Source organism: Diabrotica virgifera, chromosome 2 (genome assembly GCF_917563875.1).
Source record: "Diabrotica virgifera virgifera chromosome 2, PGI_DIABVI_V3a".
Lineage (NCBI taxonomy): Eukaryota > Metazoa > Arthropoda > Insecta > Coleoptera > Chrysomelidae > Diabrotica > Diabrotica virgifera.
This window is the reverse complement of record NC_065444.1, coordinates 36,971,108-36,988,810: the sequence shown is the minus strand read 5'-3', so window position 1 is coordinate 36,988,810 and position 17,703 is coordinate 36,971,108. Positions and strand designations below refer to the sequence as shown.

Below are 17,703 nucleotides of genomic sequence, written 5' to 3'. Positions count from 1 at the left end.
CGCGACTAAATTTGGCAACAACGAAATACAAATACTTTAAATCGTAGCATAGCTGCCGCTGTTATACCGCGCCATGTGTTTTACGCTGCCTCGACGTCGATTCGGCGCGCGCCGCCTGGTGTGTCCTTGCTCTATGCGGATTGGTGCGTTGGATTCGTGAGAATGTCAGGAAACTTTGTGAACTAATTTAATGAATAAGAAATCTCAAGTTGCATTTGTACATCAGAAAAATGCATTTCAGAAGTGCATTTTGAAATAGGCAATTATTATAAATTTGTAACTCGGTAAATAGTAGGAACAATTGACTCAATTTTCTTACTCGGGGGTTTTTGGGGTCGCTGAAAACGAATATGAGGTCGGCGAGAGTGTGCAAATTACCTGGTGCCTGCAACGGGTGTAATAAACGTCTTCCTCTGGAGTTTTGTGGTAATTTATCATATAATTGGCTTAAACTCATTACTCGGGGGGTTTTTGGGGTCGCTGAAAATGAATATGAGGTCGGCGAGAGTGTGCAAAGTACCTGGTTCCTTCAGCGGGTGTAATAAACGTCTTCCTCTGGAGTATTGTGGTAATTTATCATATAATTGGCTTAAATTCATTACTCGGGGGGTTTTTGGGGTCGTTGAAAATGAATATGAGGTCGGCGAGAGTGTGCAAAGTACCTGGTGCCTGCAGCGGGTGTAATAAACGTCTTCCTCTGGAGTATTTTGGTAATTTATCATATAATTGGCTTAAACTCATTACTCGGGGGGTTCCCGACACTATACTATAAACACTATCATAGAAATATTTTACTAAAATGATTTGTTCAAAAATATATTAATTAATATTTTTTACGAAAAAATTCGACACGAGTACCTGAGCGAGTAACACCGTTTTTGCTGTTCTCGTAAATTACCGTATTTATAAATAGTTTTTAAACTTGTTTTACGTGTAGCCGTTATATTAGTGTATACAAACGTGTGAGCGAGAAAGGCAATAAATGCTAAATGAAATTAGTCAAGAATGTATCAATACTGCCAACATAATTTTAAGCGCCAAATTAAAAAAAATGGAGATCCTGAACAAAATAATCATGTTTTTTATAATATCTTATGAAATTAGAACTTAGTCGTCGCGATATTTATTTTCAGTTACCCCAAAGACCCCCGAGTAATAAGTGTGGGCCAATTATTTAACAAATTACCATAATAGTCCAGAGGAAGACGTTTATTACACCCGCTGCAGGCACCAGGTAGTTTGCACACTCTCGCCGACCTCATATTCATTTTCAGCGACCCCAAAAACCCACCGAGTAATGAGATTAAGCCAATTATATGATAAATTAGCACAATGCTCCAGAGGAAGACGTTTATTACACCCGCTGCAGGCACCAGGTAGTTTGCACACTCTCGCCGACCTCATATTCATTTTCAGCGACCCCAAAAACCCCCCGAGTAACGAGTTTAAACTAATTATATGATAAATTGCCATAATACTCCAGAGGAAGACGTTTATTACACCCGCTGCAGGCACCGGGTACTTTGCACACTCTCGCCGACCTCATATTCATTTTCAGCGACCCCAAAAACCCCAGAGTAATGAGTTTAAGCCAATTATATGATAAATTACCACAATACTCCACAGGAAGACGTTTATTACACCCGCTGCAGGCACCAGGTAGTTTGCACACTCTCGCCGACCTCATATTCGTTTTCAGCGACCCCAAAAACCCCCCGAGTAAGAAAATTGAGTCAATTTTTCCTACTATTTACCGAGTTACAAATTTATAATAATTGCCTATTTCAAAATGCACTTTTGAAATGCATTTTTCTCATGTACAAATGCAATTTGAGATTTCTTATTCATTACATTAGTTCACAAAGTTTCCTGACATTTTCACGAATCCAACGCACCAAACTGCATTAAAATCCGTCTTACTGCGGCAAAAATCGACAGTAAGGCCTTGTTTTGTGCTTCAATGCCTCGACTATTATTACAACTCATTCTTCAGTGCAAAATATTTGAAAAGCGAAAACCAGGAAGAAGGAGAATGTCTTTGTTTCAAAACCTGAGAAAGTTGTTCAATACGTTCAACCGGATAAGCAATGTTAGGATAGTCATGCTGATCGCCAATATCCGGAGCGGATAAGTACCTTAAGAAAAAGAAGAGCATCTTATGTCAATAAATAAGAATTAAAACAAACAGAACAGACTCAAGAGATTTCTGCGCAATGGAATTTATTTTACAAACCAGTATACATGAACATATAAAGCTGTACGTCAAAGAACCCACTCAAGAAATCAAAACTCGTGAGGAACTGCAAAGATCTTCTCACCAACTTGGCAAAAGACAATAAAGTGTCTTTAATATGGGTGCCGGGTCATGGGAATGAACGAGAAGATATGTTGGCAAGACAAGTCTCGAGAGAAACTTTTGAAGACCCAGGACCTTTCTGTAGCATCATTAAAGATGCTACGAAAAACGAGGTTCAGGAATAGCTCATGAGGAATCATCAAAAGAAATGGAGAGTCACTCAAGGGCAAATCCAGACTAAAAAAATAATCAAGAATATTGATAAAAAACTCTCGAACAGTTTGATGAACCTCAATTAACGAGATATCAAAACGGTTACTACTCTGGGCGAATTAGCAAATACAAGGAAAAGTTATATACCAGCAATTTTATTGCTGGAATCGAATCTTATGATTGTATATATTAATAATATAGGTATGCAAAGTCCGCAGAGGGTGTGCTACTTTTTTTATAAACAAAATGGCGCCCGAAAATCGTGCTTTTTTTTAATTTTTGCTTTATAACGCCAAAGATTTTAACTTTACACCAAAAACACTCAAATAAAAATTCACCGTAAGTAAATTCTTCATAGAGACGTGTTTTTCCCGATTTACTTCGACGAAAATTTCCCCCAGAAAATGCGGGGTTTTCCAACAAAATATTTAATTTTCATCTAAAATTTTAGATAAGTAATTGTTCATCAATAATTAAATAACTTGTTAACATAAAAGCCCTTTTCGTATAGATTATAATTTCAGAAGCCGATGAAAATTAAATAAACAGTTTAGCAATAATTGAATTGGTAATTAAAAATTTACGGTCACTATGATAACCACAATAATTAAGATACATAAGAATAACTACGATTTTTGTATAAAATCACGCTGTACCTATCTAATGTACTTTACAGAATTGAAATTGGACTATTTAGTCGGCCTCAGGAATATTTTAAAATTATAAACAATTTTTTGACTTACAAACAAATATAATATCTCAGGAAATATTAAATTAAATTAAATAATAAATACGGTATTTGGAAAAAAGCGGCAGGACGCTTCTTTTAAAAGAAAAAATGTTTAATTGTGATGAGTGGTTCCTGAGATACAACCGGTCAAAGTTGACTGGCATTTACGGCAAAGATATAAACAATAGGATTATAATTTTCGAACCATCACCTTTTTATTTTTGTCCTTTTCTCCACACCAATTTTCATATCTTTAAAATACTCATAATATATATTATTCTAATAAAAACTATCGATATTACGAGTGAAAATTGCCAAAAATAGCAAAATTCCAATAAAAAATTAGGTTGGAGAAAATGTAATTTCAAAGTTCAAAATTGGTATACGTTAAAAAAAATGCATTTTCTCGGCTTCCCTTGGAGCAATTTTCTTCATTCTTTATTGTTCCCAAGTAACTCGAGTAGATCCATCTAACTAATGCATTATTAAATGTCAAACTTGCTTTTGTTTTGTTATAATAGATTGATTTATTTATAAAGAAAAGAAAACTACATATTTTTTCCAGTTGTAGACTTTTTTTAGATAAACTTACTATAGCCAGGGAGGTAGTGTCAAATTTAACCGGAGCATTTTAGCATGGCTGTTTTCTTTTTATTTAGTTAGGTGTTCCAAAGCTTATTAACAAATGATGTGTCAGCTGGCCCAAAACCGGGGATTTTAGCCAAGAACACGTAAAATGTGAAACTTTATTAAAAAACGCTACAACGTATATGTCAAATATTTATCTCCGTGACATATGTGTAAAATAGCCAAGAATACCTAGCTACTGGCTTTCACCCAGACGACTCGGGTTCAAATCCTGGCCCTGAAAATCTTTTTTGTTTTTAAAATTGACATTTTGATTTGGAAAATAATTATTTTTTGATAATACCACGTTTTTATTATTTATAGGACACAATATACAAAACTCTGTGTCACAATAAATGTCTTTTATAGAATCGTAAACTTTGCATTTGATCATATATATTCAGCTTACGCTTCTTTCTTACAATGTAAAATTCGTAAATTAATGATTTATACTTTTTAATCTTTGCCAAACTACATAATTCAAGGATATTTTTTTATTATTAGGTGCCTAACTAACTGACCCGGCAAACTTCGTACCGCCTTAGAACTAAAAAATAATGTTTTAAAGTTAAATACCTAAAAATTACCGGAAAGCCAAAAAATACTCAAAAATATTGCGTATACTTTTTTTCTAATAAACAATATTGTTTTTGTGGTGTCTGCGTAAATAATGATTACTTATATTGGTCGTATTTACCCTGCTGTCCTGTTCGGGTCTATTTGACCCAAAAAATAATTTATTTCTTATTTTACAAATTATTACGCGGCGTAACGATTTGGTGTTTCGTGACTTTATTACCTAATATGAGATCTTTCAATTGCATATGAGATAAACAATAAACTTCCTGATTTTTTTATAAAAATGAAATTGTTACCTAGGGTACGTTCGGGTCAATATGACCCGCGTATTTAAACCGTTAAAAATTACTTGTGTATGTGTGTTTAGTTGGCAGTATTCTATATTGGCAGTAGCTGTGTGTTTGTCAGCAGGACACGTCTGTAAATAAAAACAGGTTTCTGCAAACTAGAACTTGTAAAATGAATTGTAGTATAGCTGGACGATGTTGCAAACCAAATTATAAATATGACCAACATGTACGGACAGCATTTCTTTGGAACCAACTGGAAAGACATGAATAAAGTTGGTTTCCAAGTATACATTGGTCCTTATTTTTAGCTCGAGTTTAAAGTCCCATGGTGAATCAACTAAAAGTTTGTGGAATGAAGAAACGGGTGGTAGTATATTTCAATGAAAAATGTCGCTGGATATATTTACAAAAAGTTTGCAAGTAATACGTTTTGAGAACAAAACTACTAGAGAAGATAAGAGACGTTTGATAAACTTTTTGCAATACGTGCAATTTTTGAAACATAGGTAGAAAATGTACCAAGATTTTTTAACTCTGATGAAAATGTTACCGCTGATAAGCAACTAGTTGCCTTTAGAGGCCGCTCTCCTTTCAAATGGTACATTCCAACCAACCAACGAAATATGGTACAAAAGTTTAGGTTTTGTGTAATTATGAACAGTAAAACTTCTTATGCTCTGGAATTGCAGATCTATACAGGAATGCGTGTGATGTGTGACTTGAGTAGTGATTTGTAAGGCTACCATATTACGTGTAATAACTTTTTTACATCGTAAAATTTAGGACAATTTCTTCTAAAAAAAAGTAGATACAATGCCGGGGATTATAAGTAAAATAAACCGGAGCTATCAGCAAAAATCGCGAATGAAGGAGTTCATATCTTGTCTTTTTTGCTTCACGCCAGATACCACTATTGTTGACAATTTTCCTAAAAATAATAAAATGTTGTTCTTCTGAGTATTTTGCATCATGAATCGATGCATCATGCATCACTTTCATCAAATTAAAAAGCCTCAGATTATTTTAGATTACAATTCCAATAAGGGAGCAGTGGTTACTCTAGATTAGCTTGTTGGCACGTATACATATGAGAAGGGGTAAATCGCTGGCCAATGATTGTTTTTTATAATCTGCTGGACATTTCTGCCTACAACGCGGTCGTGTTATGGGCATCAATAAATATCCAATGGAATACCAATAAACTGGCAAAACGGCGAATTTTTCTTGAGGAATTAGGAAAAAACTAATGAAACCATTCATCATACCAATAACTGAAGTCTCTTACGAACTGGTAAAAAGGACACGAGCAGAAACAAGAAGACAAGATGGAAATGCTAGTGAACCGTCTATGGACAATTTAATTCCGCCTGCTAAACGAGCACGCTGTAAACTTGCCCTAAAAACAATAACAAGGCTAATTTATTATGTTGTATATCATAAACATATTTGTAAAATCCATTCTTTTTATTACTGTCCCAGCTGTAAACTGAATTAAATTTTTGTAGATATTTGTTACTAGGCTTTTTTGAAAGAAAAAATACCTTTTATTTTTGTTAATAAGGTTTAATTTACATTAACAACATAATTTTTGTTTAAATAACCATAATTTATTGTTAATAATGTTTTATTTATCACCATTAGCTTATTTTATTTCGATTAAGGAGCGTAAACCATAGTTGGGTCATATTGACCCGAACAGTACATTTGTGTAGTTGACTCGAACGGGACAGCAGGGTTAACTCAGAAACCTTCCCGGGTTCATGTACAACAACTTTGCTTGAGGTCATCATATTATGATCAAATGCATAGTTTACGACTCGATAAGGGGCATACAGACAAACATTCATTTTTATAATATTATAGAGAACAAGGAAATATTTAGATTAATAAGGGGTTGGTGATAGAAAAGTGAAACATTAGGGTAAAAAAAATAAAAAAGAATGTCGGGGGGGGGGGGGGCAACCCCCTTTTTCACATAGATTTGTCGTACTAACTAAGGAAACTTTAGGGGGATTATGTACAACTTTGTTTATTAAAAAGGTCAATCATATCATAATAATATTAGGATATTATCATATTATGATCAAATGCATAGTTTACGATTCTATAAAAGACATAGACTTTTTTATATTGTGTCGTATAAATAACAAAAGCGTGATATGTATTATCAAAAAATAATTATTTTTCAAATCAAAATGTCAATTTTAAAAACAAAAAAGATTTTCAGGGCCAGGATTTGAACCCGAGTCGTCTGGGTGAAAGCCAGTAGCTAGGTATTCTTGGCTATTTTACACAAATGTCACGGAGATAAATATTTGACATATACGTTGTAGCGTTTTTCCATAAAGTTTCACATTTTACGTTTTCTTGGCTAAAATCCCCGGTTTTGGGCCAGCTGACACATCATTTATTAATAAGCTTTGGAACACCTAACTAAATAAAAAGAAAACAGCCATGCTAAAATGCTCCGGTTAAATTTGACACTACCTCCCTGGCTACTACAAGTGTACCTTTTAACGTTAAAAAAACATATTCTCATTTGAAAGCTGTATTGTATGTATGTTAAACAATCTTTATTTAAACAAATTAAAAATTTTTGTTATAATAAATAGATTAATTTATTATATCAAAACAAAAGCAACTTTGACATTTAATATTGCGTTAGTTAGATGGTTCTACTCGAGTTACTTGGGAATAAAAAAAGAAAGAAGAAAATTGCTCCATGGGAAGCCGAGAAAATGTATTTTTTAACGTCTACCGATTTTGGACTTTGAGATTAAATCTTCTCCAACCTAATTTTTGATTTGAATTTTGCTATTTTTAGCAATTTTCACTCGTAATATCGATAGTTTTTATTATAATAATATATGTTATGAGTACTTTAAAGATATGAAAATTGGTGTGGAGAAAGAGGACAAAAATAGAAAGGTGATGGTTCAAAAATTATGATCCTATTGTTTATATATTTGCCGCAAATGCCGTTCAACTTTGACCGGTTGTATCTCAGGAACCACTCATTACAATTAAACGTTTTTTCTTTTAAAAGAAGCGTCCTGCCGCTTTTTTCCAATACCGTTTTCATGATTTAATTTAATTTAATATTTCTCGAGATATTCTATTTGTTTATAAGCCAAAAAATTGTTTATAATTTTAAAATATTGCTGAGGCCGCTTAAATAATCCAATTTTATCGTAGTTGTTCTTATGTATCATAATTATTGTGGTTATTTTAGCGACCGTAAATTTTTAATTAACAATTCAATTGTTGATAAACTGTTCATTCAATTTCCATCGGCTTCAGGAATTATAATCTACACGAAAAGAGCTTTTATATTACCGAGTTATTTAATTATTGATAAACAATTACTTATCTAAAATTTTAGTTAAAAATTAAAGATTTTGTTGGAAAAACCCGCATTTTCCGGGGAAAATTTTCGTCCAAGTAAATCGGGAAGAACACGTCTCTATGCAGAATTTAATTACGGTAAATTTTTATTCGAGTGTTTTTGGTTAAATCTTTGGAGTTATAGAGCAAAACTTGAAAAAAACACACGATTTTCGGGCGCCATTTTGTTTATAAAAAAAGTAGCACACCATCTGCGGACTTTGCATACCTATATTATTAATATATAGAATCCTAAGATTCGATTCCAGCAATAAAATTGCTGGTAAATAACTTTTCCCAAAAATGGCCTATTCTCCGATAATCTGCCCAGGCTATACTGAAATGGTGACTGAACATTACAGAAACCACCTATACAAACTAGGTAAGGTGAATGAACCGCGGTGCAGAAAGTGCGAAATGGAAGAATATACTGCTGTAATACACATACTATGCCACTGTATTGTGGTAAGTGATGTAAGGCAGGAATTCACTGGTCAACTGAGGTTTGAACCAGAAGAGATCCTAAAACTACCAATTAGAAAACTGTTGGTCTTCGTTGAGGCTAAAGAACTTATTTGAGTTTAAGAAAAAGGACAAGTGTACAGGATTTATATTAGCATCCAAAAAATAAGAGTAATCCATATTGATTTAATTTTTAAAAGTCAAACAAATATCATTTACATGTACTGTTTACATTACGTAAATGGGTGACATTGCTTCTGCAATATGAAATCATAACAAACAATTGGGATTTATTTATAGATACGTAAAAAGTAAAGAAAAATATTATTTATTATTCAGAAACCGACGTGGTTAGAGTAGAGACATTATCCATCCCGACACCAATTAGTTACTGTCGTACATGGTGACTTAAATAAATATATTTCGGTAATTAGTGTTTCAACTTAATCAACCCCATCTTCGGGGGTAACAACCCCCAGTACCAAGATATGGAATTAAATCGATCTGGATTACTCTTATTTTTTGGATGCTAATATAAATCCTGTACATCCCTATCCCTTACAAAAATGTTTGGTACGTTTGTATACGTTTGGTACAAAGGCCTTACTACAAGTGCCAGAGACTAACGAGTCTCGTTTGATTTTAGAAGAAGAAGAACTGTACGCCGCCTTCTTGCGATTATTAGTGCTAGTATTAAATAAAAAAATACCCATTTGACTCTGACGGTGTCCATTGTGTGGTACTCGGTGGTGTCCATTCTGGATATTTGGTAGTACTTGGTGGACTCCATTCGGGATATGGAGAGACTGTAGTTGGTTTATGCCATGGTGGAAGGGTACTTTCTTCAGGTTTTGCACTCGGTGATTCCCCTGCGTCGATATCATTAGTCTCGCTTTCTTCTGAACAGTGGGCTGCTTGGGGCCAATCGCAAATTCTCTTTTCCTATATGTGTTTTGTAAAAATAAAAAAATAAGGATCATACTCAGTTACATCAACTTTGATATGATAGTTTAAAGACTATAAAAATAACACTGGGCAACAACAAGAATCTTTTGCCCAAAAAGTTTTACTGACAATGATATGTAATAATTTTTTTCTATGGATGCTATACAATATGCAACTTCTCTCACTACTTACATACATTCAAAACGAACAATTTCTCAGGAAGTGAGAAAATTCGGCCATTGCAGTGAGAAATATTTTTTCTCACGGGTCCCATACATAGAATCGCGGTTTTTATGGTAACATGCACAATACAAACACAAATATGTTTGTCAAATAAAATGTGTTAAATCAAAACTTACCAGGAATTTCCTTTCAAAACTGTCCAAATATAACTGGTAACTATAATTTTATATAAATAAAAGTATATAAATATTAAGAATATTAAATACCTACATATTATGTGTATAATATGTATTTTATTTCAATTTTTTCATATAATCTACATAAAAGCACCTAAATTATTTAATTTTGAAGTTTGAACTCTTGACAAAAACGCATCCATAGAAAAAGTACAATGTACAACACGTGAGAAAACGACATATTTCTCCCTCGCTTGATTCAACAAACTTCTGCGCTCGTGAGAAATATGTCTTTTTTCTCTCTTGTTATACATGTACAATATACTATTTTCTAACACGCATGGTTTTCTTGTGACAGTCAAACAGAAATAACACATTTTTTTACTTATTTCCGTATAAGGTTTATTACATTAAAAGGTGGCTATGAGAGATTTTCTTGAGTATTTTGCTTCTGGCACATCTATTTTAATTGCCCATCAATAGCCAGAATTCTCAGACTTTCCTTGATATCGTTTTTCAATAATTGAAATATCTTGATGGAAACGTTCTCCATGTTTATCACTAGCATCTTCAAGATTTTGTGGGAAAAAGTCCAAGTGGGAAACAAGAAATTGGATTATAAGAGACATGTAGCAACCCAAATCACTTTAGGCTTTCAGTCATTTTTTGACATATTCCTTTTAATTGTCGTCTTTATAGTTTCTCAACAAGTTTTTAACCATATGGTCCATAAACACGTTTATGCTTTTTTTTCTAATCTAAGTCATTAAGTCTGCTTTCAAAATTGATATATTTTTTGAAATCTTGTATTTGTGGATCTATAAAGATGTCCTCTTTGATTTTTCCGTCACTTACTAGGAATCTTTTCTTTTAAGTACAATAAACCTTGTCCATGGCTTTGAAAACATTTTAATCAATCCTAACTTGATATGCATCAATGGCAGGTATACAAGGATCAACTAAACTCGTGTTTTCAACACTTCTTACCAAGTTCAAGGATGTCCGCTTAGGCAGAATATTCATAAAAATGGGCGTTATATTATGACAAACTTACGTTATTCCAATGCAATCCAGGTGCACATTGCATAATCTCATATTTATTCCATTGACAGTGCATAAATTGAGAACAACTTCCTGGTAATGGGGCAAAAGAATTACCTTCACAACGGCTGTAAGGTTGAGGACCTAAAAGTTTTTAAATCGTTAAAGACTGATACAGACTGTTTAGTTTTAAATTAGATATACGCCCTACAAATGGCAACACTGCTTCATCGCTGCTCACCTAATGCACCAGCAGCGGGACTCTGTGCAATGTAGTACACTACATGTAGAAAATTTTCTATCGCTTTGGCGTGCTCCGGCACTCCGTGCATCAATATTTTCACGATATTGAATGCGATAATTTTGGTCGCTTCGTTTCTATGTAGAATACTACAATAGAATACTATGTTGCACGGAGTCCCGCTGCTGATTCGCGCCGATTCATTCTGTCATTCGTCATTTTACAGTGGCAATAAAACTCATTCTCATAAGCAATGATGCCGATTTCAGAGCTTCCTTGATTCTCCCTATATCTAATCAAACATTAAACAGTCTGTATATAGCTGATGTAGATGGTTCAGAATAGACGTTAAGGATCTCAGAGGAAATACCAAAATCTACTTACGGTTAGCAAGATATTTATCATGCATCACAGTATACTTCTCCGCCATTTTCTTCCTATTAGAACATTTCACTTTGAACGTCCAATCACACATCCCTTTTTCAGCGTGGAAATTAAGTCCCGGTGGACAAGTCTGTTGAACCAGGTGGTTATTGAAGCAGACATAGAACTGGTTGCACTGCTCGTGGGGATAGTACGCTCCACTGTCACAAGAGCTGTCTATTGGTGGCTTTATTGAGGCTACGGTTGGTCGCCGAGTAGTTGGGGTGGTTTGAGTTTGGCGAGTAGTTTGCCAAGAGGTTGTTGTCGGTTTTTTGGTTGGTTTCTTTGTTGGAGGTTGGCCCGCTGAAATAGTACAAAAAGTAAGTTTTTAAACGTTGTAGTTGCCAAATAACTTTAGATGTTGTTTAGTATCTCTCTTAAATCCGTTAATAAATTTATTTTGAGTAAAATATTATGACATTCTGAAAACCAGTTGTTCCTTCAGTATCTTATATTATTTGAATCTTTAAGTCTTTTGAATTTTATTCTAGTTCTGGAGGTGTTATAAATCTAAGTCTCTTGGATCCTCAAGAGATGCATGTTATAAAGCTACAAAATAATTATATAGTTTATTGAATATTTCCCCTCACCCTCTTTAGTCTCTTCGGTTAAATCATCTACAATTTTATACAAGTCTCTTTATCTGTTAATTAAATTAAATCTATCAGGTTCTTTAACCGAGTTTCTTCCATTTCTTGTTGAACTTTTAAATTCCTTCTTCTTCAGTCTTCTGCTTCAGATTCTTCAGTCTTCTGAATAGCTTGGCTGTTTTAACGTTCCTACTTTATGTCGTTTGAGTTTCAAAGGATTCAAATTTTAAAGCTTCAAAATAACTAGAGAGATTATTTCGTCACTTAAGTATCTTTGAGTCAAACAATATAAGTTTGTCGAAAATCTCCAGTCGAATTTCAGAAGTTTTTTGCGTTACTTTGTTTAGTATTTTGAATTACTTAAACCTTTTAAGTTTCTTCCATCACATTTTACAGCTAAAAAACAATTGGGGAGTTCTCTTTTAGTATCTTGAACCACATGAACCAATTGCCTTTTTTTCAGTTTCTAGATTGTCTTAAGTCTTTTTAGTCTTTTCAATGACTAAAGTGTTGAGCCTCTTATTGTTCTGAGTCAAATACCTTAAGTCAAATAGTATAAGAATAATAAAGTTTTCTTTTCTTTAGGTCTTTAAGCTTCTCTAGTTTCTTCAGCCACTTGAATGTCTTAAAACCTATTTCCTTTGAGTTTCTCGAGCCTGTGAAATCACCTTAAATTTCCTTAAATTTCTTGAATGCCTTGATTCCAAAACACTTCAAATCTTCAATTCTAAAAATTGTACAAAATTCTACTTACGATTCATCTCCATACATCTGGCTTCAGCAGGCCAATCACACACGTTTTTATTCCTATTCCAGTGCAAACCACCAGCGCAGTATTGCTTCGTTAATTCACCAGCTACACATCTGTAGAAAGCATTGCAATTCATAGGATCATGCTGATAATGTCCGGCCTCGCATTTTTTGGCAGTAGGATCTAGTTCCGGCCGTACAACAGTTGGTGGGGGAATGATGACGGAACCTTCCGGTGGTATTACAACGGGTTTCTTTGTTGTAGTCGGTCTGTAATAATGTTAAAATATTTTTTATTTGAAATAAAATTATTGTTTGTTTATATTGGCATATTTGGTTATAGAAAGTTTCCAAGAAACAGTATCCCCACGTCCTGACAAGGGATCAAGGAATGAGGATGAGGAGGAATTCTTTTAATTGCCTATCTGACACAGGTCTAAACATTTAGGAAAAGTGATACATTGGTGGTAACTTACTTGGGAGTTGGTTTTGTAGACATCCACCATGCTTGCGTAGTGGTGGGCTTCTTCGTCGTTTTCGTAACAGTTGTAGTCTTCTGCGTGCTCCACCAAGTGTTTGTTGATGAAGGTGTTTCCCACCAAGCAGTTGTAGATGGTGCTTTTGTAGTTGTTACTTTGGTAGTCCACCAAGGAGCAGTGGTTGTTTTCTGAGTTGTTTGACTGGTTTGACCTTCATGGTGATGGTTGTGTTCGTTAGAAGCACCTGGTATACAAATAAAGATATTTATGAGGAGTATGAAGACGGACCAGTTAACCAGTGATCAGATCTTGTATTATTACAACGCGGTTTACGATAAGGATATATAATATTGTTCTCTCTTATCTTGTTATGTATATGTATATGTTATTTTACCTGAGTCAATGCCAGTGGTGGTTTCTGGTGGAGCTGGAGTTGAAGGTTGTGGTGGCTTGGTACAATCGCTTTGGGTAGGTTTGTCGGCAATTAAGCCCAATTCCCTGTTGAGGCTTTTTAGAAGAGGAAAAGAACCTTCACAACATCTGTTGTTGAAATCGTCAAGGTCGATAGTCCATGCTACAGCTCCTCCAAAACCTCTGGATTTAATATAGGTGGCCTAGAAATATTAGATAGTTTAAAGTTAGATAAATACGAGTGCTCGAAGGGCTGTGTGTATTATTATTTGCAAATGACTATATTATCTTACAAAAAAAACAGAAAATGACCTAGAATACTTATCCTACATGGTTATTTACAACTTGCCATTTGACTCAAATGTGCAACAATTATAAAAAGTTATAATATATAAGAAATATAAATGACTATGAAAATATCAGTTAAAATGTCAATTGTTACAGCTTTTAAAGGAAAAAGCCCGTATGACAAGTATCGCAGTTTAACTTTTTAGGATGTGACACAAGTTATGAGGAAGAAAAAATACATTATCAATAAGATACATAAATATTAGATGGTATCTGACATAATCCAAAGAACAAACTAAAACAATGAAAGAAACAAAAATTAAACTTATGTATGTATATGATGGTGAAACTTGGTTGGTGTGAAAACAAGAAAGCCAAAGAATACGCCGAAATGAACTGTTTAAGGAAAACAAAAGGATGCACATTGAGAGTCCACACCAGAAATAAAGATATAAAAACCGAATTAAATAATATATTCTGTGACGATAATATAATTTTATCGTCTAGAGTACGACAATGAATTTAGTAAAACCTGTTTTTGTACCGTCTCGGACGATATAAAAGTCGGAACGAAAAGCCTAGTTGATTATTATTCTTGGAGCGTTGATCGAAAAATAATAAACAACAACGAGGTATAAGAGGTGAGTTATCCCGACTATTTTCCGCTGTCGTTTTGGTGTGTTGAACGAATCCGACGGTTTTCGTTTTACCTATCCTTTTACGAGCGTTGAACGTATTTCCCTAGATGTCTTTTCCGCTGGTGAGCTGAGCGAGCTTTCCTATCCTTATAGGTCCGTTTCATATTAATAAATATAATTATTCCTAATCCACGCGATCGTTGGTAGTATTCATTCATGTATTACCAGATATCTTACATCAATGTCATCAATCCTACCCTAATGTTCTATACGTACGTTATAAATATATTTTATTAACGAAATTAACGAGTAGTAATTATAGTCCAGAAAGCCACTGCGCATACGCTAGGAAAAATATTCTGATTTGGATTTTTTGCACAATCTTACTCAAAAAGGACTCCTTTTAACAAATTTGCATGTTGCCAGGACCAAAAGGTGGTCAAAAATTTTTTAAACGTTTTTTTTTTTTGTTTTTTTCCTAAAATTACTTTTTTGCATAGAAAAAAGCTTTTTTAGGTTTTTTGGATCATTCCAAACAGAAAAGGTCTTTAGTGACTTTTCTCTAAAAATGATAGTTTTTGACATATAAGCGATTAAAAATTGAAAAATTGCGAAATCGGCCATTTTTAACCCTCAAAAACTATGTGAAAAACTGAAAATTTGAATGTTGCCAAGGTAGGTAGTTCTTTAAACATCGATTGATGAAATCCCGAAGAGTTTTTTGTAATTCTCTGGAAAAAGGAAATAAATAGAGAAATAAAATTGGAAGTGGATAGAGACTCAATATCTATGACCTGGATCCCGCGTACCAAAAAAAAGTTGACTAATAGTAAGCTGAAAATTTGTTAATAGATTAACGGTGTCTAGTCGGACACACTTTGATGTATGGGATCACTGGAACAGGGGAAGTTTTAATTGTGGAACAGATTAAAAATTTGGAACGTCAGACTACGAAACCGTTCCATGTATTTTGTCGGACAGAACTTCCAATTGATTTGTTACCATTTCATTAAACTTCATGCAAAAATCACACTGGTGTTTATCACCAGCTGGGTATTTTAATGAGTGGAACACGAAGAACATGTCAAATGACACGAATCATGTTGGTTAGTAATAGCAGTCTGATTTTTGCATAAGAGTTTAATGAAAGGGTAACAAATCAATTGGATGTTCTGTCCGACAAAATACTTGGAACGTTTTAGTAATCTGACGTTCCAAATTTTTAAACTGTTCCACACTTAAAACTTCCCCTGTTCCAGTGTTCCCGTACATCAAAATTTGTCCGACTAGACACCGTTAAGCTATTAACAAATTTTCAGCTTGCTATTAATCAACTTTCTTTGGTACGCGGGATCCAGGCATATACCCACATTATTGATATCTAACGAACAATACTACAATAGATAACAGATTAAAACAATAGACAAACATGTTACGGATGCGACAGTTGGGAAAAATGACAGGAAAAGCAAAACTGGACTTAACAAGCTGTGGAGATAAAACAAGTCCTAACAGGAACTAACCGTCCATAAACAACATGTAAATTCTGGAAGAGCTTAACATAAAAGGCAGGCTATTAAAAATGTCAACCAAGCATACCAAAAGGGGGTACTGTGGAATTATTGGTAGTAGAAGGAAAGGTAGAAGGCCAAAAACAAGAAAAAGATCTCCAACACTATGGGCAGACCAAATGAAGATTCTGGGAGGAAAATACCTACATGAAGCATGAAGCATGAAACCGTTCATTTAGCACAGGATTTCAGCGAATGTAAGCAGCAAGCTAACAATATTAAGAGTATTACCACGACCTGACAAGGGCTCAAGATGTGAAGAGGCAGAGGAACTGATGTCAAAAATCGAAAAGAGAAACTGAACTAAGATGGGCGCAACAACTGAATGGAGCAAAGGAACAGTAACAAAGCAGATCATGGAATCTAAAAAGTATGATAAAATAAGAAACTAAAGATTGAGGAAAACTGGACTAACTAGGTCATATACCTACAAAAAAGAATTAAGGAAAAACATTCTAAAACCGAGGAACTCAAACTGAAGCTATCCTGTACACACTGTACAGAGGTATATCCAGTATAGAATTATAAAATATCTATAAATTAATAAAAACAGTAAATTATTATAACATTTTATAGAAAACATTAACATACCAATATTATCAAAACCACTCCGCATTGCATCTTCTATCACATACACAAAAAAACCCAAACAAACGAACTGATTGACAGGACAACCTTACCTTCGGCTTATATTAATTTACATTTTTGTAGAATTTGTGATTAATTTTTCCGTATCTCACATTGCGTTTATTTGTTTAAATGAAGGTAATAGGTATTTAATTGTTAATGACTAATTTGGGAAAGATAATTGGAAATTGTGAGACAGCTGTAATGAGATAAGTAAAATATCCGGTTTAATATAGATCTTTGGGTCAAATAATGTTGGTCAATCGGTCAAATATACATAACAAAACATATTATAATATTGTTATGGCACAATTTTTATTATTATCTATCAATATAGTATCATTACTGAAGGTATCATTACTGAAGGTAATCCTTCAAGGCAAAGTATTCGGAAAGCGCTTAATTGGGAGAAGAAGAATATCATGGTTAAAGAACCATGTTTCTCCACAACAACAACTAATATATTTAAGGCATCAGTTCTAAAATAATTATAGCCAGAATGATTGCCAATATTCGAAACGAATAGGCACCAAAAGAAGAAGAATATAGTATCAATTCGGGTTTAGAAATAAGCACTCAACAATCGACCAGGTGCAAATAATCACAAATATTATCAAAAGATCTCTAGAAGAAAAGAAAGTCTGTTCAACTGTCTTCCTTGATGCTGCACAGGCTTTCGATACAGACTGGCATGAAGGTTTAATACATACATTAAAAAGTTTTACCCAAACAGTACTCACAACTTTTACAGTCACACAT

At 33.9% G+C, this 17,703-nt stretch overlaps 1 protein-coding gene across 1 annotated transcript in view; it reads right to left on the bottom strand.

The window, feature by feature from the left end:
- The window catches only part of LOC114327407 (probable chitinase 10), a 127,095-nt gene that overhangs the window by 58,063 nt on the left and 51,329 nt on the right, over window positions 1–17,703 (bottom strand). Inside the window, exons 15-20 of the mRNA XM_028276017.2 lie at window positions 13,804–14,023; window positions 13,407–13,653; window positions 12,935–13,200; window positions 11,552–11,893; window positions 10,940–11,070; window positions 9,291–9,523 (exon numbers count right to left, since the gene is read on the bottom strand). Coding sequence (XP_028131818.1) covers window positions 9,291–9,523; window positions 10,940–11,070; window positions 11,552–11,893; window positions 12,935–13,200; window positions 13,407–13,653; window positions 13,804–14,023 — 1,439 coding nt within the window. The remainder of the gene's footprint in view (window positions 1–9,290; window positions 9,524–10,939; window positions 11,071–11,551; window positions 11,894–12,934; window positions 13,201–13,406; window positions 13,654–13,803; window positions 14,024–17,703) is intronic.